This window comes from Anabrus simplex, chromosome X (genome assembly GCF_040414725.1).
Source record: "Anabrus simplex isolate iqAnaSimp1 chromosome X, ASM4041472v1, whole genome shotgun sequence".
In the NCBI taxonomy this organism is placed as follows: Eukaryota; Metazoa; Arthropoda; class Insecta; order Orthoptera; family Tettigoniidae; genus Anabrus; species Anabrus simplex.
In genome coordinates this window covers 105,935,004-105,962,172 of record NC_090279.1, presented here as the reverse complement: position 1 = coordinate 105,962,172, position 27,169 = coordinate 105,935,004, and the positions used below count along the sequence as shown (strand labels likewise).

The 27,169-nt window shown below is 40.5% G+C and overlaps 1 protein-coding gene and 1 pseudogene across 1 annotated transcript in view; both read left to right on the top strand.

Annotated features, from left to right (window-relative positions):
- Positions 1 to 27,169, top strand: part of LOC137503327 (coiled-coil domain-containing protein 63-like) — a 213,431-nt gene that overhangs the window by 63,073 nt on the left and 123,189 nt on the right. The window contains exons 4-6 of the mRNA XM_068230878.1: positions 3,852 to 4,039; positions 15,393 to 15,562; positions 21,864 to 22,099. Of these exons, the coding sequence (XP_068086979.1) occupies positions 3,852 to 4,039; positions 15,393 to 15,562; positions 21,864 to 22,099 (594 nt within the window). The remainder of the gene's footprint in view (positions 1 to 3,851; positions 4,040 to 15,392; positions 15,563 to 21,863; positions 22,100 to 27,169) is intronic.
- Positions 4,231 to 10,062, top strand: LOC136886213 (uncharacterized; annotated as a pseudogene).

The following is a 27,169-nucleotide window of genomic DNA, read 5'->3' as shown; positions in this document are numbered from 1 at the left end:
CTCGGGGACTGGGTGTTTGTTCCAACACTCTTCTCTCCATATTCAGACAACACACCAACCAGTACAGAAACACAAAGTTGTGATTACATCTCTCCACCTAGGGTTGGCATCTGGAAGGGCATCCGGCCGTAAAACATAACAAATTTCACATGTAAGACACAGTGTGCACCCGCGACCTCATGAGTTGTAAGAAGAATAAGATGATGAAGATTGTTTTAGAAGGATATGAGGATACTACTTGTGAGTAAGCCGAATATTTTCTCAAGAGTCACGTCTTGTACCTGATGTTGCTTGATTCTAGCTGTATTGGTGTGTATAAGGAAGCTCGCGGTAACACTATTATTTGTAAATTCTATAATCTTGATTTTTTTCTCCTTGAATTGTGTTTATTTTTAAAAATTCCTAAGGGGTTTTAATTACTTTTTATTCGACTTTAACATTAAAACAAATGGGAGACAAACTGCAGTTTTGCCTCATACCTTTCTACATAGCTAACTCTTTTAACCTAGATTTACGTTCCTCAACAACACGTAAATCGAAAGAAGAATTTGAAGATGCTTTTAGTGTTTGGACAGAAGACGTATATCTCAGAGAGTATTTAACAATATTAATGTGTAATCCATAGTTTCGGGGGTTGCTGAGAAGAATATGTGCACTCTAAATTATAGATTGGTCTATTCAAATCTTTACTGTAAGATAACAGACTATGTATGTTCTAAAAATCAAAAATTGTTGCTCTTGGTAGAGGGCATAGCACAATGCATTTTTCCAATCCTCTGTAACAGGATTGATTAACATATTTTATCTTGTTCAGGACGTCATGCATTGGATGGAGTAGTAAAGCCTTAGCGATGGTGTAGTTTTTGGGCTTTTTCTGATTAATAACAGGTTTTATCTTGTTTAGGAACGGAAGTCACGCATTGGATGGAGGCGTAAAGCCTTAGCGATGGTGTGGCTAGCCTTCCTACAAAAAATAGTAGAGGGGGAGGGCATCTGTCCATAAAACAGTGTCAGATAACAGTAAAGCTGTGAGGAGAAGGAGGGATTGAGTTGACCACCATTACGTAACGCTGTCAAGAAGGTCAACTAGCCTTAAACTAGAGTCCTTAGGCCCTTACTCTAAGATAGTGTCGAAAAGAGCATCTTGTCTTAAAACTATGGCCCAGTAAGGTTAGATCCCTCCAAGATATTGTCGGCAAAAAAGCAAGACATAAAATAAGAATAATAGGCTTTATAAACTGATACTTTAGTATTTAAGATATATGCCAACAAGGTATTGCATACTAATATTTTAATCACAAGTGTCCAAACCAATAATTCTACATTTTCATATGACTGATCAATAATCAATTAATGTAATTTAAGAACCAATTTTTAATATATATTACTGAACTTACTACTATTAATTTACACAAATGTATGTATATCTCATTCCACATTGTACAACCCAAATTAGATAGTGATAACATGAAAAATAGCATGTAATTTCATGGATGATGTATATTAGTTAACTACTTACCTTGACACTGTATGCTGGGAAACAGGATTGACACATACAATAGCTCAAATGTACCAAGACATACATACCTACATTTATGATCAGTTGGACTTAATTTAAGTTTTAATCATTATATGTGATGTTTTTGTAAAATATATCTTTTATGCATGTCAACTGAAGATGACCCCCTAGGGGTCGAAACCGGTCTTGACCATATTTACTAGCTGAATGTGAATAAATTTTGTATTGATAAGGTGGTGACTTATATTTATATTGTTTTTGTCAAGGCAAAAGGGTATGTCGAGAACGACAGCTAGCCTTAAAACTATAATCCTCTGAGTTTAGGTCACCTCTACAATGGTGTCGAGATGGGAAGCTAGCCCTAAAGCTAGAACCCTGTGAGGTTACGCCCCTCTAAGATGGTGTTGCATATGGCTAAGTCCCGTCAGATAACAGCTGTGAGGTTAGGGTCGTTTGAAAATTCCGCTTGTCAAAAGCAAGTGGCTAAGTCCTGTCAGGATATCAAATTTTAAATTCCGTGCTCCACATAGTTAAGATGGCAGCAGTGAGGTTAACCACGTTCACTTGTTCAACAAGTGCATGTGGTTAGGACCTGTCAAGATGGCAGCTGTCATCTTGTCAGGTGTTCAAATTCCATGCGTCCCACGTGGTTAAGATGGCAACAGTGAGGTTAGGCCCTGTTAAGATGGCAGCAGTGAAGTTAGCCGTGTTCACCTTGTTCAACAAGTGCACATGATTAGGACCTGTCATCTTAACAGCTGTCAATTATTCAAATTCCACACCCTTGCATGGTTAAGGTGGCAGCACTGAGGTTAGGACATGTCAAGATGGCAGCGGTGACGTTAGCGATGTTCACTTGTTCAAAATCTGCTCCAAAACAAGTGCAACTGGGCGAGTTGGCCATGTGGTTAGAGTGGATTCGAATCCCAAGTCGGCAGCCCTGAAGTTAGTTTTTTGTGGTTTCCCATTTTTACGCCAGACAAGTGCTGGGACTGTACCGTAATTAAGGCCACGGCTGCTTCCTTCCAACTCCTAGGCCTTTCCTATCCCATCATCCCATGTCGGCATGTAAAGGGTTGCTGGTGACACATTTGGTGTTTATCTGACAAAATTCATTAAATCTCAGCCGTAGACGCTGAAGAGAGTTTTGGTTTACGCAGTCTGCCATCTAGTGGGCCTGGAGTAAAACGGAACATCAAAATTGACGCACAGACAACCAGATGGCATCAAATTGAAATGTCTGCACACGGTAGCTGAGGCCATACGATCATTATTATTTTTTATCTGCATAAGACCTATCTGTGATGGTGCGACGTAAAGCCACTAGCAAAAAAAAACAAGTGCATGTGGTTAGGACGTGTCAAGATGACAGCAGTGAGGTTAGCTACGTTCACTTGTTCAAATTCCGTGTCCCCATGTGGCCAAAAAAGTAAGGTTAGGACCTGTTAAGATGGCAGTAGTTTGGTTAGCCGCGCCCACGTGCTTAAAAAAAAAGTGAGGTTAGGGTCCATCAAGATGACAGCTGTCAAAAGCACATGGATTTCAAATTCTGTGCCCCCCCCAATGGTTAAGGTGGCATTCTCTTGTCCAAAAAAGTGATGTTAGGGTCTGTCAAAGTGATAGCTGTCATCTTGACAGCTGCCAAGAGCACGTGGCTTTGGTTACAAACAATAGCACCTGGCCGGTCACGTGATCATGACGTCATGGGGTCAGTGACCTTGGCCGAGGTCAGTGACCTCGGGTGCTGACTCAGCACAAAAAATGCTGACACCATGGTTTAGTACACCCCCCTAGTTCATACTACTTATAATGTAATTCATGTAAACAATGTGTGCTAATAAATATAATGTTTTTTATTTTTTCTTTAAATAAATTGTTTAAAAACATCTAACAGTTGAATTAATAAACACAGGCAAAGCAGCGGGTTTGTGTTAGCCTGTAAATAAGCACGGATTTCTATTGTATGAACAGAAGGAACTACGACATCAGTTTAAATATATATATGATGTTGCTTGTTGTTTGAAGGGGTCTAACATCGAAGGTCATCGGCCCTAAAAATACATGGTAAAGATCAAATCAAACATAAAAGTAAGTACGAGTCAGCTTAAAATAAATAAATATATCAGTGTAGAACTTTCAGTTTCTTACTGATAATAATAATTTCAAAATCTTCTGAAGTATTCAGCTTATTGCAAAAGTGTAGGATGTTTGATGGTTGAGAACTATAGCCGTGGCCAGTTTCTATCTTGCCAGTCTGTCTCATGTTACGTTATATTCTGATCCACAATTTCAGTCCTCGTATTGCTGAGTGATACCAGTATCTGTGTTGCAGAGAGGAGGCTCAGAACAAGCTACAGGTGCTGAAGGAGCGAGGTCGCCAGGATCTCCACATCCACAGCCAGGAGATGAGGGAGCTGCAGCGCAAGCTCGACCACGATATGAAGTTACAAGAATTCCTGGGAGTGAAGGGACAGCGCCGCGTCCTCACGGACCTCGAGGCCAGGGAGGCTTGGAAGAAACGTGAGTCCTGAGATCATTTTACAAGCTCAGCTGTTATAAAATAGTATGTTCTTATTGTTCTCCCACCTATTCAATACAATACAGGATGTTTCAAAAAGGACTTTACAACTTTGACAGCTCATAGTTATTTATTCATTTCAGTTACAGGCATGGTTTTGGTGTCATCTTGACTGACAATAGATCAAGTTTTGATGCTACTACAGAATCGCTGCCTTCAGCGGTCCCGAGTGCGCTCGCTGTGTGTTTTGGTTTTAAGAGTCGAAGTCGGCGACAACTGTGCAATGTAATTTTCGTACAAAGTATGATAAAGATCCTCCCAGTAGGCCTACTATTTATGAGTGGCATAAGTGCTTTATTGAAACTGGATGTTCAGTAAGCCATAAGAGATCCTCAGGTCGTCCACGTACGCCTGACGATGTCATAGAGCAAGTGAGACAACGCTTTGAGCACAGTCCTCGAAAATCGACACGCGTGCTTTTCGAGAGCTGGGCGTCGCACGTACGACTATTTGGCGTGTGTTGAGAAAACGGTGACATCTCAAACCATACAAGTTCACAATGGCACAGCAACTAAAAGACACTGATAAGATTGCTCAAAAGGACTTTTGTGTGGACATGTTACATCGGTTGGAAGAAGATGAACATTTCATTGGAAAGATTATCTTTAGCGATGAGGCAACTTTTCACTTAAGTGGTAAAGTTAATAGACACAACTGTAGGATCTGGGGCAGTGAAAATCCAGTGAAAGTGATAGAACATGAACGTGATAGCCCAAAAATTGAATGTGTTTTGTGCATTGGACAAGAGCAAAGTTTACAGGCTTTTCTTCTTCAGTGAGAAAACTATCAAGGGAATAGTGTACTTAGATATGCTGGAAAACTTTTTAATCCCAGAGATTGACGCTGATGACCAAGAACTCAGCATACACTTCATGCAATATGGCGCACCGCCACACTACCTCTCCGACGTCCAGGATTTCCTGAATGTACGCTTTCCGGGTAAGTGGATTGGACGAGGTGCACCAATTGCATGGCCCCCACGCTCACCAGACCTGACACCTCTTGACTTTTTTTGTGGGGATTTGTCAAGGATACAGTGTTTGTTCCACCCTTACCGGCTTCTCTACCAGAACTCAGACGTAGAATCTGCATCACAATTGAACGAGTCACGCGTGACATGCTGCAGAGGGTTTGGCAAGAAATCGACTTCAGATGGGGTGTGTGCTCGTTGACCGATGGAGGTCACATTTGACCTGTTTAAGTAAAACTTGATCTATTGTCAGTCAAGATGACACCAAAACCATTTATGTAAGTAATATGAATAAACAACTATGAGTTGTCAAAGTTGTAAAGTGCTTTTTGAAACACCCTGTACAATCTTAAAAGTTAGGGCTTTGTCCTTATCAAAATGTTAACATAAAATTAGTATATTGGATGGTACATGTTTTGCCTATCAATAGTAGGCATCATCAGTCATTTTTTATCTTAGGAATAGATCAGTACCTGATTGGGAATGACTTATGAATACTGTTAAAAACTTTGTCTTGTAAAATGGATTAGAGATTGTTAAACAACTATTACAATATAAAATGTAGTATACTATTACTTAACAATATTTGTGTTAATATTTGAGTCTAGAAACAGGACAATTATTTGAGTATTATAACATAGGTGGTTGGTTCTTGATATTAAAAGATATTACAATAAAGATAAAAATCAGAAAGCACATTCCATTTAATTGTCAAATGGCATGTTGTTAAAAACTTGAGGAAAGTTGAGCATTGGAATGGGTGTTGGTTCTTGAAGTTAATACGTATTGATTTTCACTTATATGCTTATAAATTTTGAAGAATTTTCATATGGCCTGGTTCTTTTTAAGATAATATTAGTTGGAATGCTGGTGCCATAGACTGTATTGAAGTTTGTGTAGATGTCATTAGGCCATCTTCTTTGATGTATTATTTGTGGGAAGAGTTTGTGGACGTTTTGAGGTGTGAGCGTACTAGTCGAAAGGGAACGTTGTTATCAGTTGGTGGGTAGCCAAGTGTGTGATGAAATTCTTTTGCCTGCTGAGATGTTAACTTATGTTAAGGGCTTTAGAGCAACAATAAAAACATACTGGTGTTATTTAATACAAATACTTTCAATACAGACCCAAAATAAATTTTTTATCACATGTAAGCTCAGCTGTTGTCAAGATTTTTTTACTAGATTTATTATTTTTGAGAGTTCTAATAACTAATAACTAGTTATACCAACATTTTGACCTTCTTATTGTCCCATAACTTCCTCATCCTTTCACTGTGGGTCAGTTGTCTTTTATGTACCCATATGTACTTTACTTTTAAGTTTCTTGCCATTGGATTGTTGGGTGCAAACTTATGGGTATTAATCTCTTGTCTTGTTGCTGTCAACTTATGTTGGTATTATAAATTTACTCATTCGGACAAATATTTCAGGTTCCCTATGGGAATCATCATCTATATCATCTGATGGCAAGCAGGCATCAGTCTTTTGGCAATGAGACAAAGTTTCTCATAGTGCATTGGCACTGCCAGTGGCTCCAAATAGCCTACGCAGTGGCCTCCACGGTATGCACTGGCCAGCATCTTGGTGGGTGTGCTATGTACCAACTGATGAGTCCAAATTAGCACACTGGGCGAAATGCAGGAAACCAGGAATGAGTTAGCTGGAAAATTTATGTCTAATAACTGACCAACTATAATGGTATTAACCTTCCATCTTACAAAACTAGTACATGCCGGTAACTAAAACATCCTTCCAGAATCAACAGGGGCAGACACCACCTGTTCCGAAAGTTTCACCACGTTACAAAATATCACCCAACAATAACAATAATAATTACATTTCCAAACGACTGAAGTCCACCAGTCCAAATACAATGCATTTTTTTCTTTTTCTTTTGTTCTCTACAAAAGCTCTGACAGTTATTTTTCTTGATTAATCTGGAAGGAAAATAAAGTACCAGGTTGAAGGAGTCTGGAGAATCATCCCCAATAAAACTGCCTATCGAGAGATTGACCCAGTTACCAGCGCAGGGAAGAAGGAAAGAATCACTTAATTCTTTCACATTTTACAGTTACCAGAAAACAGGATTTTATGACAATTAGTGATGAGAAATCTGGGAAAGAAGACAGGAGGGCGTTGGATCAAAGAAATTCATGAGGATCTCAAAACAGTTGGACTCAAAATTACTGATGCAGAGAACAAAAATAAAATTACCACCCTTCTTACAAATTTTCATCTGAAATGATGCACAGAAGGCCTGTATAGATTTCATACAAATGAAGAAGTACTGGACAGAAAAGTAGAACCTACAAAGATAAAGTGTACATGGAAGACTCAAGTAGTCCAATGTGGCCAGGTAAGTTAATACATACATTATCATTATAGACTGTTATGCCTTTCACCATTCAGTCTGCAAGCCTCTGTGAATTTACAAATGTCACCACAATCCTCTATTTTCAACATCTTATCTTTAAATCATTAGAAACTGAGTCTAACCATCGTCGTCTCAGTCTCCCTCTACTTCTCTTACCCTCCATAACAGAGTCCATTATTCTCCTAGGTAACATCTCCTCCTCTATTCGTCTCACATGACCCCACCACCGAAGCCCGTTTATGCGTACAGCTTCATCCATCAAGTTCATTCCTAACTTAGCCTTTATCTCTTTGTTCAGAGTACTCTCCTGCCATTGTTCCCACTAGTTTGTACCAGCAATCAATGTTGCTACTTTCATGTCTGTTACTTCTAACTTATGAATAAGATATCCTGAGTCCACCCAGCATTCGCTCCCATAAAGCAAAGTTGCTCTGAAAACAGACCGATGTGAAGATAGTTTTGTCTGGGAGCTGACTTCCTTCTTACAGAATACTGTTGATTGCAAATGCGAGCTCACTGTATTAGCTTTACGACACCTTGATTCAATCTCACTTACTATGAGCCCAACTTAGCACACTGGGGCTAAACGCTGGCAACGAGGAATGAGTTAGCTGGAAAATTTATAATGTCCAATAATATCCAATGACGGACCAAACTCAACCTAAATACTTAAAATTATCTACCTGTTCCAGCTTTGTATCACCAATCTGACATTCAATTCTGTTGAATTTCTTACCTACTGACATCAATTTAGTCTTCGAGAGGCTAATTTTCATACCATACTCATTGCACCTATTTTCAAGTTCCAAGATATTAGACTGCAGGCTTTCGGCACAATCTGCCATTAAGACCAAGTCGTCAGCATAGGTAAAACTGCTTACTACATTTCCACCTAACTGAATCCCTCCCTGCCATTTTATACCTTTCAGCAGATGATCCATGTAAACTACGAACAGCAAAGGTGAAAGATTACAGCCTTGTCTAACCTCTGTAAGTACCCTGAACCAAGAACTCATTCTACTATCAATTCTCACTGAAGCCCAATTGTCAACATAAATGCCTTTGATTGATTTTAATAATCTACCTTTAATTCCATAGTCCCCCAGTATAGTGAACATCTTTTCCCTCGGTACCCTGTCATATGCTTTCTCTAGATCTATGAAACATATACACAACTGTCTATTCCTCTCGTAGCATTTTTCAATTACCTGGCGCATACTGAAAATCTGTTCCTGACAGCTTCTCTGTGATCTGAAACCACACTGGTTTTCATCCAACTTCCTCTCAACGACTGATCACAGCCTCCCTTCGAGGATGGCAGTGAATACTTTGCCTGGTATACTAATCAATGAGATACCTCGATAGTTGTTGCAATCCTTCATGTTCCATTGCTTACAATAGGTACAATTGCTGGTTTTGTCCAATCTGAAGGTACCATACCAACACTCCATTCTAATTTTACTACTCTGAAGCCATTTCATACCTGCCTTTCTACTATACTTCACTATTTTAGGTCTAATTTCATCTATTCCTGCTGTTTTATGACAATGGAGTTTATTTACCATCCTTTCCACTTCCTCAAGCTTAATTTCACAACATCATTTTCTTCCTCCTCATGAGCTTGGCTGTTCGCAACACCACCAGGATGATTTCTTTTTACATTGAGAAGATGTTCAAAATATTCCCTCCACCTGTCCAGTGATTCCCTGGGATCTATTATGAGTTCACCTGAATTACCAAAAACACTGTTCGTTTCCTTTTTCACTCCCTTGCTAAGATTCTTTACTGTCCAGAAATAAAGGGGTTTGAGGGGGAACATAAAGTGTTACAAAAACAAGAGAAGAGTTATTAGGGAACAAAGTCTCTAGAATAAGATATTCAGAGAAACCGTCATGATAGAGTAATAATGTTGTTGGGTAGTACGCCAATAGCCACTGCACCACAAGCTTCTCCGTGTTTATCCGCTCGAAAAAGGTGATACTGAGAAAAACAGGGCTGTTGGCAATACGTTAAGAAGGTTTCATTTAAGATAAAAACTTCGGGGTCGTAGGGGAAAGGGAGAGATCAAAGAAAGCGCGATTGGATTGAATAGAACAAATATTAGCGTAGTAAACCTTAATTACCATTAACTAACCAGGGGCACAGCATTAAGGGGAAAAAAATGCAAAGTGCATTTTATTCCCCGAGTATGCTACGTCCAAGTGAGTACTGAATACCAAGCGTACTGCCAGTTGAATCTGGGTAAGGAAATGGGGACGGTTAAAGTGGAGGACGTTCTGAAGTACCATCGCCACAAAGCGAATTATATTTTCAGAACTGGGAGAGAGGATAATGGAAGAGGAAGCAAAGGTGGGGAGGTCCTGAGATATAACAGGGATGGCGGATGAGGAGCAGGTTTGGCCTTGCACTTATATGAAAAGGCGAGATGACGGAGGGAACAATTGATACATTTAGGGGTAGCCTTATTAGGAAAACCAGAAGTAATATGATCCTGGCTACATATTTGGTCTTGAATGCAGGGAGCTCAAGGCGGATGGTCATACCGATGGCACCGGTCGCAGCGGATCCTCTGCGGCGGCATCGAGCGTGACGACTCCACCAGGTGACGACGCCCGTAGATGACAGCACCATCACGAAGTAGCACATCCAGGGTGTTGACGTCTTTGGAAAGTATCCTGATCAGCGAAGTGGGGCCCTGGGCGTTGCGGATGCGGACGATTTTAAATATTTGGTGACCTTTGAGCTGTAGTTGAGCGGCCACCTCATCGTCAGTCCAGTCACGGTCCACACCATAGGCAACCACGGACAGGATAGGTGATGGTCGAGGCGGTGGTGTCGGGCGCTGCGCAGGTAGCACGTGCGTGAGATCCAAACTGAGTGATCCCGATGGTGGAACGGCTTGGATGTGTTAATATTGAAATAGCCATCCCGGGTGCGTTGAATTTCCACATTAAACTCTCCATAATTGGGCGTGAAGCTGGTGAGGATCTGGTGTTAGCCTTAGCCGGATCAATATGCATGAGCTTCACCACGTAGAAGGGAGCTGCTGGTAGAGGCGACAGATTAGTGACGCTTTGATTCCTGATGTGGGACGCCAAAGCTGGATTTTTTGCAACTTCTGAGAAGTTGCGAATGTGTGCAGGCATATAAGGGTCTGGATTATTAGCTGGTGGAGAGCGCAGCGGCAGATGGGAAGGTGCCGCGACTTTCCGCTCCAAAAATTCGAGAAGCGGATCAATGCCTGACACAAGCGACCCCGACTGCTGGTCCCGAACAGAGATGAGAGAGCTCGGAGATGTATACGTCGAGCCTGAAGTACCCGATATTGATGGTGCACAGATTTTCTTACGATCCCTGTCCAGGACGGGAGATTCAACCTCTAAAATATCATGGGCGTGCTTCTGTTGGAGAACCTTGCAAAGAGCTGGGTGGTGTACGTTCCTGACATCTTGAAGCTTGGAGAAGAATCTCGAAGAAGCCAGAAGATTCTAGAAACTTCCACACACTTGTAGAAATACCTCGATGATTGTAGAAAATATGCTCCGAAATCACCAGCGACATATATAGTATACCGTGCAGGTGAACTTTTTTTCCTTTCTTTTTCTTCTAGTTTTCATTCCTGGAAGGTTACGCCTTCACCCTGGCCAGGAGTTTCGGCTAGTTGGGAAGTAGTGAGGGAAGTAGGTAGATGGAAATTCGAAGTGAGGAATAGTGAGGTGTGTGTGGAAGGTTTAATATAGAACTTACGAGAGACATGACGGAACTGAAGGAAGAGTAGTTTTAAGCAAGATGATGAGGGAGTTGAAGAGCAAGGAGATGAAACACCAATGAGAAGGTTACAAAGGAAGTGAGTAAGAGGCGGAAAAGGTCAGGGGGGGACAGTGGTGGCGAAAAGAAGAAATTAGTTGGAGGAGGGGGTGGACTAACGAGTTGAGGAGGTGGAACGGGAGGAGGGGTTGGCCGGGGGTGACGAGGGGTGGTGTAGATTTGAGAACATGCTCCACTCTATATCGATGACCATAGATGGGGGTTCCGGTGGCAGTGAGGCACTGTACGTCGGCGACAGTCGGGAGGAGGAGACCTTCCATGTATGTTGGTCCTAAACTGGTCTGAATGAGAAACGCACGACACACGGGGATTCCGGCGGCATGAAGTTCTTGTAGGATGTCCTGGCTGGAGATGGAAGGGTCGAGTCCACAGATTACACAGCTGGGGAGACCATGATGATGATGGTGGTGCTGCTGCGACATTGTCTTGAGACGATGGCGGCGTTGAGTTGGTGGATGCCAAAGAGTTGTTAGAAGGATGGAGGGGGTTTACCGTTGTAGAAAATGTAGAAAGTGGAAGGCAGGAGGTCATAATGGGTGATGGGTGGCAAGTCGTGACAAATGTAGCCGGTATATGAGAGGAGGACAAAGGTGTCATGGTAGAGGTCGTGGTGGTGATAGTTGTTGTAGGGGAAAGGGAAGAGGAGTTGTTGCGAGGTTATGGTCGGCGACATGTGGACGACAGGGAGGGTAGTGGGGTCGGCGGAGAGTTGGGCAAATATGGATGAAGGAGTAGATTCCACGGGGTAGAAACGGTTATGAATGGATATGCCGGCGTCGATGAGGTGCTGCTGGTTGTCCAACGTTGGTATGTAGAGAAGAATCAGTGGAGATGGCAATGAACTGGTGCCGTCCAATAGCTGGTAGGCTTCATGTATGCGGAAGCCAGCAGAGCGGATGGCGGTGTAGATATCATCTTCGGAGATGGCTGGAGCAATGTCTAGGATAGCGCAGGTGTACATGGCGACAGCCAACGAGGCGTCAACCTATGTTTAGGGGTCGGCTGGGTAGCAACTATAGATGATGGCCATCCGGCCGCAAAAAATGACGAAAGGGTGCGTGGATGTAAGTGTAGTCTGATTTGGAGATGAAAAGGCTGTGCGTGTGTCCTCCACAGTCGGCTTTGAGAATCTCTTGTGATGATCCTGCATCACGAGAGTAACTGCTGGCGTAAACTTATCAGAAGCCCATTATAAGAGGCACAGTCTGATAACTGCATACGGGAGATAAATCTCCACAATGGAATTATTGCCCACCTAGCAATTCCGAATGGAAATTCTAAGTTCCCACGGAGGGAATTAGATATTTTTCACCAATAGAGCATGTCAAAAACAGATCAGATGTAAAGCTTTTCAGGTGTTTGCTCTATCAATCAGTGTTTCATCTTAGGTCTGACACTAGACTCATCAGAGTGGGATGTGTCAGACCCTACCCACTGACGCTGGGGTGTATGCAGGTTAACTTATCAGAAGTTTATGTACCCTATAGTTTTTTCATTTATATCAGGGTCCGTATACTGTGGACAGTAGAATAGGCAAGTGTGTTTATCGACTTCTAACTTCTGACGACAAGGTCCTCGGGATATTTAATATCTATAGTCTTCACACATATAAAAGATAGGATGTAAATATTATCAATTATGAGTTTAGTGTTCAGTAGTAAAAAGGGATTGTGTTCAAGGAGATATGAAACAACCGGAGTTGTTTGTATATAGCCATATTATTATTATTATTATTATTATTATTATTATTATTATTATTATTATTATTCTTTGGACAAATTGTATATCGCATGTACGAATACAGTGAAGTAGATGCAATGTATATATCATTATTACAGTAATTTAAGTGTTCCGTTATGTTATTCTAGGATTATTTATGAAGTTCTGTTTTGTGGTGAATCATAATATGTGACATCATCGATTCACCAAGGGGGCGTTATGTGATAGTATATATATCACACCTTCACACTGTTATTTGCTTTACGTCCCACTAACTATTCTTTTACGGTTTTCGGAGACACCGAGGTGCTGGAATTTTGTCCCGCAGGAGTTCTTTTACGTGCCAGTAAATCTACCGACACGAGGCTGACGTATTTGAGCACCTTCAAATACCACCGGACTGAGCCAGGATCGAACCTGCCAAGTTGGGGTCGGAAGGCCAGCGCCTCAACCGTCTGAGCCACTCAGCCTGGCTCTCTTAGAAGTGAGAGATATTATTATTATTATTATTATTATTATTATTATTATTATTATTATTATTATTATTATTACATTTGTATACTTATTCTTAATATTTTAACCTGTAAGGTGCCCGTATGTGGCATGAGTAATTTGTTTTGTACAATGGTTGGGAAAACATTGCTATTTTAACTTGGAAACTTTGTATGACTCAAGCGGACATCCCAAAGTCTGATGAGGTGGACTTTTTATTGTATTCAAAAAGTTCCGATGACTCATGTGAAACACCCCAGTGGCCGTTGATGGTGTTATTCTCTTCGAGCCAGGAAGAGATTCAGGGCGTGATCTTGACTAGAAAAACTTCTCATGATTGGCTGGCGAGGATGAATCTAGATAGATCATGCAAGAGGAAGGGGAAAGCTGATGTCTATTTAGGCATGTGATGGTACGGCGAGGAGCACACTGGTACACTTACAACTTCTGATACGGTACTGGAGTGACACTGCTGCACTATACTGGACTGGACTGAACTTCAAACCTTCGTGGAACGTAGTCTTTTTAAGTGTGTGGAACGTGGCTGACCTACAAACTGTGGAGTGCTCAGGCACTGGGTATTATATCACGTGTGGCGGCCTGGTATTATATGTTGGTGAAAGCTATCTCAGACTTTCCATAATTTATGTTCAGGAACGACAAGCATGTGTTGCTCAAGTGAATATATCTTTAAAACAAGTGAACACAGTATTATGAGGTACAGTATCTGTGTGATATAATAAGTGCCGATTATGAGAATCGGCAATTCGTGTTGATACAGAGACAGTGAAGGGTACTTATCTACATATATGTGCATTGTTCAATGGACTATCTGCAAATGGTAGCTTGGTCCTCGCTTTTGTTTTCCCACTGTTTTTGTTGTTCTTGTTGTAAATATGGAGTCTTCCAGTATATTTTGTGTGTGTTTTATATATATATTTTGGTGTGTTGATGAGGTGCTCGTGCACGGATTTTATTGAGAATATAGTTAGTTATTTTAGAATCAGTGGAGTTATTGATGAACATAGGTGCAGTTCCTACCTATTTAGTTGTTTTCAGAAGGTTAGGTAAGGCCTGCAGCAGTTGTACCAGTATGCAGCTTTTATGTACACACCCTGGGAGAAAAAGAATTATTATCATGCTCTATCAAAATTCAAGGGATCCATTCTGGTGAACTCTGGTGCCCAAACTACTGACATTTTGATCAATTATTTTTATTAATTTAATTTATTTCAATTATTTTATTAAGTTTTCGAGTAATTTTATTTATGATTATTTTATTATTATTATTCACAAACAGTTATAGGGTGACCCAAAGTGATATGAATGGAAGATGCAAAAAGTTTCCTTCGGGTCACCTGTAGACCGATCAGAACTAGCAGCGTGCCTCGATCCTTTACTTCAATATGAACACAGTGTAACCAGGAGGTAGTTATTTTCTCAGCAGTTTTGGAAAGTTTGTTCTGATGGATAAGAGTAACATGCTTTGGGACACATGCTGACCTGAACCGCAAGGAACTTCCCTCCAGTTATAACCAGAAGTGCCCTGAACACATCAAGGACTATTTACAATGTGCGCTAAATACACATGATTAAACCTAAATACCTATAATACATGAAAAATTTGTTTCCGTTATACACATAATCTAACATCTCTATTAACTGCAAAATGAAGAATGAAAATGCTTCTTATTTTAATTTTTGTTTTTAGGATAGCTTGAAGAATAGTTTATAAAAAAGATTGTAATAATATTTTATCCTCCATACTAACATTAACATTAAGCTGTCACAGAGGTTGTGCCCATGTTAGTGTTACAGATAATGTGTGTCCAATGCTAAGGCTTAAGACAAGCATTGTCTAATACAAGCGATGTCAGTAGTTGAAAATAGAGGAGGAATGTTTTGTTTTGCAGAACATCATCGTGAAGAAACGGAGAGACTCATAGCAAAGTACGAAGGAATCCTGGACCAAATCCGAGAGTTCTGCGGGGAGGACGACCTGGACAGACTTGCTGCACGCTTTGTTAAGCAGGAGGAGGAAAACTTTGCTCTCTTCACTTATGTTAACGAGCTTAACAATGAAGTAAGTATAAACTGGTCTTCTTCTTTGTAGGGCACTGTCTCCCTTTCGAATGTTGGCAATCCAATATATTATGATTACTCATGAAACAGCGGCTTGAAATATTTCAACAGTATTTTGTCCATACATAACAGCGACGCAAGTCTTTAAGTGAGGAATTTCTCCATCTCCCCAGAGATCATTCTTCTTCCTAGTATTTTCCTGCTTGCCAGTTTGCAAGGTCTTGGGCATTGCGTGGTCTTCATGTCATGCCAGCTTCCAATTAATTTCAAAGGACTGTTCCAGCTGCGGCATGCAGGACGGACGTTCTCGGTGATGGGTGCGATGCCCATCGACCAACACAGCATACGCATTGGTCAGCCAATCAACATTCAGCAACAGGACGTACTACCATCCTTCTGTCACAGAGTAGCCTGTGACTTCCCTCTGTTTGACCAAGATGAAAATGTTGTTTTGTTTCCGATCTAACCTTACCTCTGGTGGTCGCGTATGATAACCACATATAAAAAATAAAGTACACTTTCGGAGGACCACTTAAATATTATTAAGAAAATACAGTATGTAAAACATAAAGAGCACACAAGTCACTTATTTATTCAGATGTACGTGAACTAAAAAACACACTAGTACTGTAAGTACTTCTTGTACATATACAATTATATATTTACACATGAGGTACGTACTGACACAAATTAACACTAGAAATATTCTTTACACTTGAAGACGTAATTGTTATTGTGCCAGTGGTTTGGCTGCACTTGAATGTTAGCACTGTTGTGAAATTATTTTATGAGACTGTTGTCTCCACATGTTACTCGCGGCATGTCTGACCGCTTCTCCCTCGCGTCCCTAGCCAGTCACTTGCGCCAGAAAGCAGTCCCGGAAGCGAAGTGTTGGCCTCTATACACAATTTCAACAAATATAAATAAAATACCACAATAATGTTAAGTTAAAACACAAATAAGTTATAAAATTACTTAAATATAATTGTTAATGCGATATGTTCAGTAACACCCTCCATCTCATCCATGTTGCCTTTATCCTATTCCACCATCAGTCTGAAGGCAAGATTCTAGATACCTGATATTTACAGTCTTCTGTCCATCAGTGTGACTGAGGGCTGTGGTGCTTTGCTCCTCTTCTGGTGGCAGGTCCATGACAAGGGGATGGTGTACACCGACTCTTACTGGGACATAATTTGTCAGCCCTCACTTTGAACAGTAATCTCCAATAATCTGGATAGGTCAGTAGCCATACAGTCCATTTGACCTTCTGAATCTAAAACATCTGCTATATCTTTCTGGAATCCTACAAGCTGATCCTCATTAATCAGTAATTTTGCAAATGTGTCAAATATAACCAGAAAAAATGCTTTCTGAAACATGTAACACACTTTACACTCTTTTTTTTTTTTTTTTTTTTTGCTAGTGGCCTTATGTCTCACTGACACAGATAGGTCTTATGGCGACCACTTTACATTTCATTTCCCACATCAAATCTTATTTACATTTTTAAATCAATAAAAGTAAACCAGGCGTAGGAATGTGGCGACCCCATCGCCCAGTGGGAAACCACTGCAATCGGCGGTATGGAGGAAATGCCTGCTCCCAATCGTGAACAACTAGGCAGAAAGCCTTATTCACAATTTCATAAAATCATACTTCATCTATCATCTTCACCTTTAGAAATGTAATTCAAGGTTGGCTCAATGCCAGAGGACACTCTTCACAGTCTCATTTATCACCTTCCAGATCACATCTGGAATTGCAGACACTTGATCATTGATCAGAAAATCAACCTAATATGGGAAGTCTTCTATTGAAAGAATCCATCGGTTTGCACAGCTATATAATCTTCCAAACGAAGACACCATTTGAATACGATGGGCTGTCAGATTGGGCGCTGTGACTTGCCACAATCCTCTGAGACATAACGATCAATCATACATGTCGCAGTGGAAGTGGAAAGTGTTTTTGAAGACTTTATTTGTAAAGTATGATATAACATTTTATTTGTAATGACCTAACTTGTACTGTGTAATATTTGTAACATATGTATTTGTAAATAGTAGATTTCTATTCTGTACTTACTGGAAATATCTAGAAAATTGTTGAACAGGGTGTGTGCCTTTTGTGGGTTATGTTTTCTGGAAGGAATTTTCTAACTATTCTGGAAATGGAAGATTCGCAAACGTGTGTATTCGAGAATGTTAGTTAAAGTTCGCAACGGAAGTAGGAATTGTGATTGGTGAACCTAGAAGGGGATGGGCGGACTCATGCATTCTGATTGGCTACTCCAAGGCCAGAGTTTTCCTATATATAGTGAGCGAGGCTGCGTTCGCAATAATTCGGTCTTGTCTTGGCCTGATCTGCCTTTAGTCTGTGTTAGTCTGCGTTGTATGGGATGCCTCGTTTCCGGGATGGCGCAGCTTAGGGTAAGCACTCTTACTTTCCGTTCCGGTTAAAATTTCCGTAATGTTCGGTTGCTATTTCGTATAGGAGTCTGCCCTAGCCTAACCTAGATTCGCCAAATTAATTATTTACGACGCCTTAGCTTTTCTGCTGGAGTTCCCTGTTTGTTTTCGAGGCATTCCCATTTCTTATTTCACTAAATATGTAGATTGTAATTTAATACATTTACCTTGGGGTTTGCCTCTGGTAGTTCTGTATCACTTCATGTACGCTAGAGTTTAGGAGAGTACATTCACTTCACTGTAAATTGTAATCGTTCTTACGTTGCTTTTAACCTACTAACTTGCATTGTACTACTGGATTTGTAACTAGTTGTATAGTTGGTTTGAACTTTGAAACTCGTAGTGAAGCCCATTATCAAAGAACGTAGGTCTAAGATATGTGTATCACGGAGCGTATAGTTCGTAAGTTGTAAAATGGTGGATTTTGTTTGGAAAGTATTTGTAAAATTTTCACTTGTAAATAATATTTTTCAAATTTAAGGATCACGGCGAGTTATTTCAGAATCTGCAACCTAAGCCATATCCATGCCCTCACAAGGTCGTAGTTCCTTCCATTTTCCTGGTTCATTGTCCACTGGTTGGCCTTACTGATATTTCGTATTATGTTGTTGTTGGCAGAGATCCGCGTAGGCCAGCTGATGTTTCTCTGAGTGTATAGTGTTTTCCGATTGTGTGTAGTTGCTCTTACTTCCCTCCTTTATTGTGTTTAGTTCTAGCTTTGGGTAACCACCGTTGTAAAGGTTACAATACAGATTAATCAAATTAAGAATGTATTTAATTTCAATGAACCAGGAAATTTTTTGTATTTGGCAACATTAAATATCAATTCATTGAAGAAGGTTGGTAAGTTGAAACATCTAATAGATATTTTGAATCAACATAAAATTATGATCACAGCTCGTCAAGAATTACATAATACTGATCAGAACCCAATTGAATCAGGAGCATACTGTCTATATAACAGACCTCCATGTGAAACAGTCATAAAGAATGTTCCTCAATTTGAAGTTGGTTTCTTGGTACACAATAGAATTCTAGAGACCAATATTGATTTTTCTTCAAATTCATCAAGAGTAGCAAGCATTATTAACAATTAAAGTGGAAAACAAGATCTATACATTGATAAATGTCAATGCTCCAACAAATGAAAAGAACAGAACTGACAAAGAGGGAACATTAAAAATTAAATAATTGAAGTTCAACCAATTCAATACATAAAAGAAAGAAATGTAGTAATTACATTCTTATTTAAATATTCATAAACATTGTGTGATTTCGCCTACTTGTTTTTACGGCTGAAGATGACCTGGACTAGGGTCGAAACCGGTCCCATTTAAATAAGAATGTAATTACTACATTTCTTTCTTTTATGTATTGAATTGGTTGAACTTCAATTATTTAATTTTTAATGTTAATAATTTCAATACGGAACAATGAAATTTTTATCTTTAAAGAGGGAACAGATCAATTTTGGGTTGAACTTGACCAATTAGTACAAATATACCTGATACTAACATTAAAATTCTTCTTGGCGATTTTCATGCAAAGATAGGACATGAGAGAAAATTTCGTGTTGTGGTGGGATGATGGCCAGCACATAAATCAATGAACAAGAATGGTGAACGGTTAATTTAACTTTGTGTTAACCATGGACTAATTTTAGGAAGAACAAGGTTTAAAAGAAAACTGCCTAAATTAATCACTTGGAAAAGTCCACATAGATCATGTGGCCATGGATCGTAGGAAGGTTCTGCATGGTGTCAGTGTTGATTCAGACCATTACATCTCCAAGATTAAATTTAAATTAACTCCTAAAAGGAAAATTAAACCGCATAACCTTAACTCATTGCGGACCGTGGACGGCGTAAGACGTTCAAGCTTGCTCCTATGCTGCGGGCCGTGGACGGCGTAAGACGTTTAATGTTCCGCGCGAAGCACTGCTGTTTATATTCGTCATCTATACATTCTTACACCTTAGTCAGCGTTACTGGTTGTAGCAGGAAGTTGGTTGACCTTTTTGAGATATCCCTCACGTTGAATGGGCTCATGTTTTAGCGGGAATGTCTCAGCACTTCCTCGCGCGTCAAGATGGTACTTGAGATTCCAATGCAGTGCGTGTCGTCCTTACCGAGTGTAGTATGATGGCTTATAAAACAAAGTTTCTTATGGAAGATTAATTATTAGATATTTCACAATGATTATTCTGGTGATGAACTTATTCCTGAAATAGCCTCAGATAGTGAAAGTGAGAGTGGCGAGGAAATTCCGATTTCCAAATGCGATAGGCCTATAGAGAAAAGCGAAGTGCCTGATACATATCATCCTAGTTATTGTCCACCCGTTCCACCATTTACAGATAATTCAGGTATAAACGTTCAAATAGAAAATAAGCAGGATATTTTGAGTTACGTGAGTATTTTCATGAATGACGAATTTTATCAGTATGTGTGTGAGCAGACCAATCTATACGCGAGTCAAGTGATAAGCATAGTGCCCCGGCCTTTCACAAAGAATTCGATCGTGCAATCGTGGAAACCGATTAGTCCAAAATCCTGAATGTACTGGCCTGAAGACCCTGTTTTTCATACTCCGATGTTTTCTAATACAATTTTCCGAATACGCTTCCTTCATATTCTTTCATTTCTTCACTTCGGTGACAGTAATCATTATGCCGAAAATACAGATAGGCTGTATAAAATTAGATGTATTTTGAAACCTGTGACACCAGATATCACACCCTAAATATTTACTACAGGTAAGCATAAAGTATAACTTTTCTAACATTTATAGTTTAGGAGTAATTGTAAATTGTATTAAGTGATGCATGTTAATAGGGCCGGGCATGAAAATGGCCGGTCCAGGCATTCAAGTGTAACGCTCAAAAGCAGGTACTGAACATGTTAATAGGAAAAGATTGTAAGATCCTACTTCAGCCATTAATAATCGAACATACTTTGAGAAATCCACAACACTCTTAAGTGATAGCTTGAGAACCACTATTAACAAACTAAAATTCATAGCAGAGGAAGTTGCTCCTATTAAAAAATGAAAAAAACATGCTTGGTGGAATGAAGAGTGTGATACAGCATAAAACCTGGTTGAATGATCAACAACAAAAGACAGAAAGTTCTAGAGAAGAACTAATCAATGCTAGATGAATAATGGCTAAAAAAATCTAGAGAGTTAAAAGAAATTATCAGAAAGAAACATTAAAATCTATTGATGAAACTACCTGTGATTGTTGAAGCCAGTGTGTAGGAAATGACACATAAATTCAACTGAAAGCTGCTGTCTTGCAGATGTGGCAGGGGACTGCTAAAGGCTAACGTTAGGCGTAGCAAGTCAGTTGGAGAGTAACTGCAATTGCTTTCAACACTTACACGAGTCTCGGATGCAAACAAAGAACTCGGAGTAGGCAACAGTACCCGCAGACCCACGCCAGGTATGATGGCTTACAGCCTGATGATAGGCCAAGCCTTGCGATTGTGCTACAACCCCGGAGAAGACAACACACTCGAATAGGAACAATCAATGTACTGAGTTTGACTGGGAAATGTGAACAGTTAAGTGGATATCATGGAGGGAAGGAAAATATCAATCCTAGGACTGAGTGAAACTAAATGGAAAGGTAAAGGGAAGAAAGAATTGAAGAAAAACTATACCCTCTACTGGAATTGTAACAACAGAGAGATGAGAAATGGAGTAGGATTGATATTGTCTAAAGAGTTAGATGGTATTACAGAGATCCAGTACATCAATGAGAGAATAATAAAGGCAACAGTTCACCTTGGGAAAGAGAAGCTCACACTAGTGCAAGTGTATGCCCTTCAGACGGGTTGCAATCAAGATGAAAAGAACAAGTTTCTCGAAGACCTAGAAGAGACCATCAGTGAAGAGAAGGCAATCATCATTGGGGACCACAATGCACAGCTCGGGACAGACAGGAAGGGCTATGAGAAGGTGATGGGATCACATGGCTATGGGAGAAGGAATTCAGAAGCTGAACATCTCCTAGACTTCTGCATAAGAAACTGTTTGATAGGAAAAACAGTTGCTTCAACAAAAGAGTCAGTCACAAGATTATCATTACAGCTGGGATGGAAAGAGCAAGACGGTCATTGACTATGTCATTACAGGTAAAGAAAGAAGTAGACTTGTGATTCCAAATGAGAACCTCGATAACGACCACGGGTTATTGGTATCAGATCTGAAAGACATTAATGTACCAAACAACCAGTAAATTACCTAAGATTAAGGTGTTGAAACTACAACAGATTGGAAAAGGGACTGACTACGGAAGAAGTGGAGAGTGGTGAGGTAGAGTGGACAAGATTTAAAAACACATTGATAAAAGAAGCAAGTGCAAGAATAAGGGTAAAAGACCCTGGTGGAATGAGAGAGTAAGATCCTCAATGAAGGAAAGGAACATGGCACAAAAAGTACGAGATAGAGAGAAATCCAAGCCAGAACAGGTAAGGGACGAGGGGAAGATCAGAGACCTCGAGCAAGTTTACTGGGACAAGAAATTGAGAGTTAAAAGAGTAATAGAAGAGGAGAAGATAAAGTGTTAGGAGAAATTAACTCAAAAACTGAAAGAAGACAGCAGAGGCAATATGAAACTATTGTCCAGAGTGATCAGAAACAAAAGGAATTCAGTTGAAACCATCACAGCAATTGAGGATCCTAATGGAAACCTGGCCAGGAAAGAAGAGGACATCAGAGAGGTGCTGAGGAATCATTTTGATCACCTATTGAACAGGACAGAAGTAGATCAGAGAACAAAAGAACCAGCTGTTGAAACCTGCACAGAGGAACCTCCCATTACATGGGCACAAACAGAAGCTGCCTTTAAGAAGGTGCTACAAGGAAAATCCCCAGGAATCGATGAAGTCAGCACGGACATGATTAAAGCAGCAGGAGTCCAGGGTTTACAGTGGCTACACAGAGTGCTCAATGCAGTTTGGGCAAGATACCTACTGATTGGAGCAAGGGTGTCATTGTCCCCCTGTTTAAGAAAGGAAATTACCAAAAATGCTCCAACTACTGGGGAATAACACTCCTTTCTCATGGGCTTAAGATTCTTGAGAAAATCATAGAGAGCAGATTGCGAGTCATCTTAGAGCCACAGTTTGAAGAGGAACACTATGGCTTCAGGCCTAAGAGGTCCACAACAGACCTAATCTTTAGGGTCCGTATGTTAATGGAAAAATATTGGGGAAAAGACAAAGATCTGTTTATGGTTTTCCTTGACATTGAGAAGGCATATGAAAAGCATTGCAAAAGAGAAGATATGGGAATGCCTGAGAAAAAGGGATGTGCCAGAGGGACTGGTGAGGAAAGTTCAAATGCTGTATGAGAACTGTACCAGCTGTGTGCGATTGGGGGACGGACATTCATCCTGGGTCAAGACCGAAAGTGGAGTCCACAAAGGCAGTGCACTATCCCCATTATTGTTTATCACCATCATGGATGACATAATGAAGAACATCAAGAAGACCTCTGGTGAACTAAATGCAATGGCCTTTGTTGATGATGTTATGATCTAGGGAGAAACTGAGGAATAAGTACAGTCAAGACTCAATGAATGGAAGGTTAAGTTCCAGGAGTTCAATCTCAAGATAAGCGAACTGAAAACAGTAGTGATGGCAATAAACAGAGAGGGACGACCAGCGAACATCATGCTAGGAAACCATCCACTAGAAAGTGTGGAAAGCTTTGCATACCTCGGCAGTGTAATATCTCAAGATACACTAGCGACAAAAGAGGTGGCTAATAGAGTGCAGAAGAGCTCTCTCTTTTACCAGCAAGTATGAACACTCCTCTGGGATCCCAAAGTACCAACAAGATCAAAGCTAGTGATGTTCAATCAGTACTTCATACCAATCTTAACCTATGGTATTGAAACCTGTACCTTCACTAAGAAAGACTCATCAAGGTTGCACTCATCCGACATGAAGTTCCTTAGGTCCACAATTCAAAACACCAAACTGGACAAGTTAAGGAATGATATGGTTAGGAAGGAAGCTGGGATTGTTACATCATTGTTAGATCGGGTCAGCATGTCCAGACTGAGGTGGTTTGGGCACGTAATGAGAATGGAGCCAACAAGGACAGCATACGTTAACTTGGAAAGACATAAGGCAGGGAAACGGACGGTGGGAAGACCAAGAACCCACTGGATGGACATCGTAAAGATGGACATTGCAGATCAGGGAAGGACACTGGAGGATGATTAACAATAAGTCTCAATAAGACAGATTGCAAGAGGCTTGCCAACAGTACCCGGGAACCTGGAACTGTAAAATGATGATGATGATGATGATGACGAAGCTTTCAATCGAAATAAAACAAGAGACAATTATAGGACATTTAAACAATACCAAAAAAATTATGATGAAATATAAGAACGGAAAGATGGCCCATAATGATTATGACAATGCAATAATTTTGGCTAAATACTTCAAAACATTACTTAATAGTGATGAACCTGATTTTTTAAAAATTTGATCTTTTTTCTTCTTCTTCTTCTTCTTCTCCTTCTTATTTCCCTTTGTGCTGTTAGGCATCGGGACATTTCAGCCATTTACTAAAGTATCTTCTGTCGTGCGCCATTCTCTGAACCTCACCCAGGGTCTTCCCTCGCTTCCTGATCAGTCCCAAGATGTACTCCTCCCATTCAATCTGTAGCCTCCCTCGTGCTCGCCACACCTGCTTCGCTTTCGTTTCATCTTCCATTCTTTCTAGGTGACCAATGCAGCCCAATCCTCTCCTCTCAATGACATCCATTATTGACTCCTGCTGAAGCTCATCTGTCACTGTGGTGTTTCTAATATGGTCTCTTCGAGTTTTCCCTGCAACTTTCCGTAAATATCTCATTTCAGCAGCAACCAGACGGCTCTCCAGTTTTTTATGCACTGTCCAACTCTCTGCACCATACAGGAGGGTTGGCAGGTACAAAGCATGATATACCCGCATTTTTGTGTTTCTAATAATTTCTTTCTTCCCTGTGATTTTTTTTTATACCATAGCAAACTTGATTAGCTTTTCTAATTCTGTTGTTTATTTCTGCCTCTAATTTTCTGTCCTCTCTGAAAATGGTGCCCAGATACTGAATTTGTTCTACTTGCTCAATATCCTCATTGTTCCACTTGATTTGAAGCTGTACTTTTCCTCCTTTGGTGAACTGCATGACCTTGGTTTTGCTCGCATTCGCTTCCATCCCATGGTCCCATTCAGTAAGAGCTTGTTGGAGATCCTCCTCTTTCCCAGCCAAAATCAGAATGTTGTCTACATAGACCAGGGATTGGACTTATATTGGTCCCATGTTCCAGTTGCTAACTTTAATTCTTTTAGTTCTTCTTTTACACTGCTTAATGACTTGGTTCATGAAGATCACAAAGAGAAGATGACTCAAGCTGTCACCCTGCTTTACTCCCTTCACCATTTCAAATTTCCTAGAGCATTCACCAGCTATTCTCACCACTCCTTGGACTCTATTGTACATGCTCCTAATGTGGCATAAGAGAGTCTTGGTTACCTTTTTGTCTTGAAATGTTGCCCAAAGCTGCTCCCTGGGGACCGAGTCAAATGCGGCCTTTAGGTCGAAAATGCAGCTAGAACATCCTTCCCTCGACTAAGTCGTTTCTCTATAACAGTTCTTAGTGTGTATATATGGTCGTGTGTTTGTCGACTTGGCCTGAAAGCACACTGTTTTTCTTCCAACTTTTCCTCTACTTCTTGTCTCAGCCTCCTCTCCATTATGCGAGAGTATATCTTTCCGGCCACATCTAGTGCTGCATAAGTCATGTTCTTAGTGTAACAAACATAGTCAATGCAACTCTTTGCTCCTCGGCCTACTGCCTCAAAAGTTATTTTATGGATACTTTTATGGGGGAAGAAGGTGTTGCCAATCCTTAGCTCATTATCAATACAGAATTATAGCATTCTTTCACCATTGGTATTGATGGTTCGTTCTGCTCCATGTTGGCCCATACATCCATGTCCTCGACGTAACCTATTTCCAATCCTAGCATTCCAGTCCCCCATCCCTGGCTTTGTCTATAGCTTTTTGCATTTGAACATAAAATTGCTCCATATCTTCAGTGGGGGCATAGATCTGCACTAGCGCAATACTTTCTTCTAGTTCCACATCCACTGTGATAAGTCTGGAGTTAATAGGTTCCCATCCTATCACTTTGTTTTCCACTGCTTCAGACATAATGATGGCCACACCTTCTTTTGCCCGTTCATTCCTGCTGAATCCTGAGTATCTCATTACATACCCCTTATCCAAATTTATTTGGCCATTACCTTTTCTCTTGGTATCACTGACTCCAAGTATGGCAAGTTAGTACTTTTCCATTTCTTTGACTATTTCTACCTCCTTCCCTGACAGAGAGGTCACATTCCAAGTACCAATTCTCATATACCTTTTCATGCCAGGTTGTTCCCTTGTTATCCGTCCGGCTACTGAATAGTTAATTTCGCTCCACGTGGGTTATTAGCCCTACGGAAGCTGAGGGGGCGGTCCTCTTAGCTGTCATGCCAGCCTGTTTTCTGTCAGGATATCTTCCTTTAGCCTGCAAGGCAGCAGTTTGTCGTTCGCAGTTCCTCTGCCTACTCCGCCATTGAGGTGTTTACAAGGTTCCTTCTTCCGCTTTCGTAGCCATTGACCGCCAACTTCTGATGAATTTATGAGCCATTTCCTGCCCAAAGGCTTCATCTGGCCTCCAAAAGGGGAACTCCTCCGCCCGTAGCCGTTGGCCCCCTTTCTGGTTGTCAGGTTTGGTAATGGCCGCCTGACCCTCGGCCAGACAGTCGCAGGTTGTACCATCTGCTGTCACATATGGTAGCAGGATATTCCTGACCTGACCGGGTTGATCTATTTCCCAGAAATAAAATACCTTTGGAGAAGGTCATGCCACCAGTTTACGATGAAGTAAGTGCAGCTACTGATTCACTGAAAAATTTTCAAGAAGCAGGAGAAATCAACTAGTAGTGGAACTCTGGAAGAATGTAAATATACAGACTATTCAGAACCTACATAAACATTGACATTTGGAATACAGGAAAATTGCCTGAAGAATGGAATGTTGCAGTTATACACCCAATCCATAAAAAAAGGTGATATGTCAGAT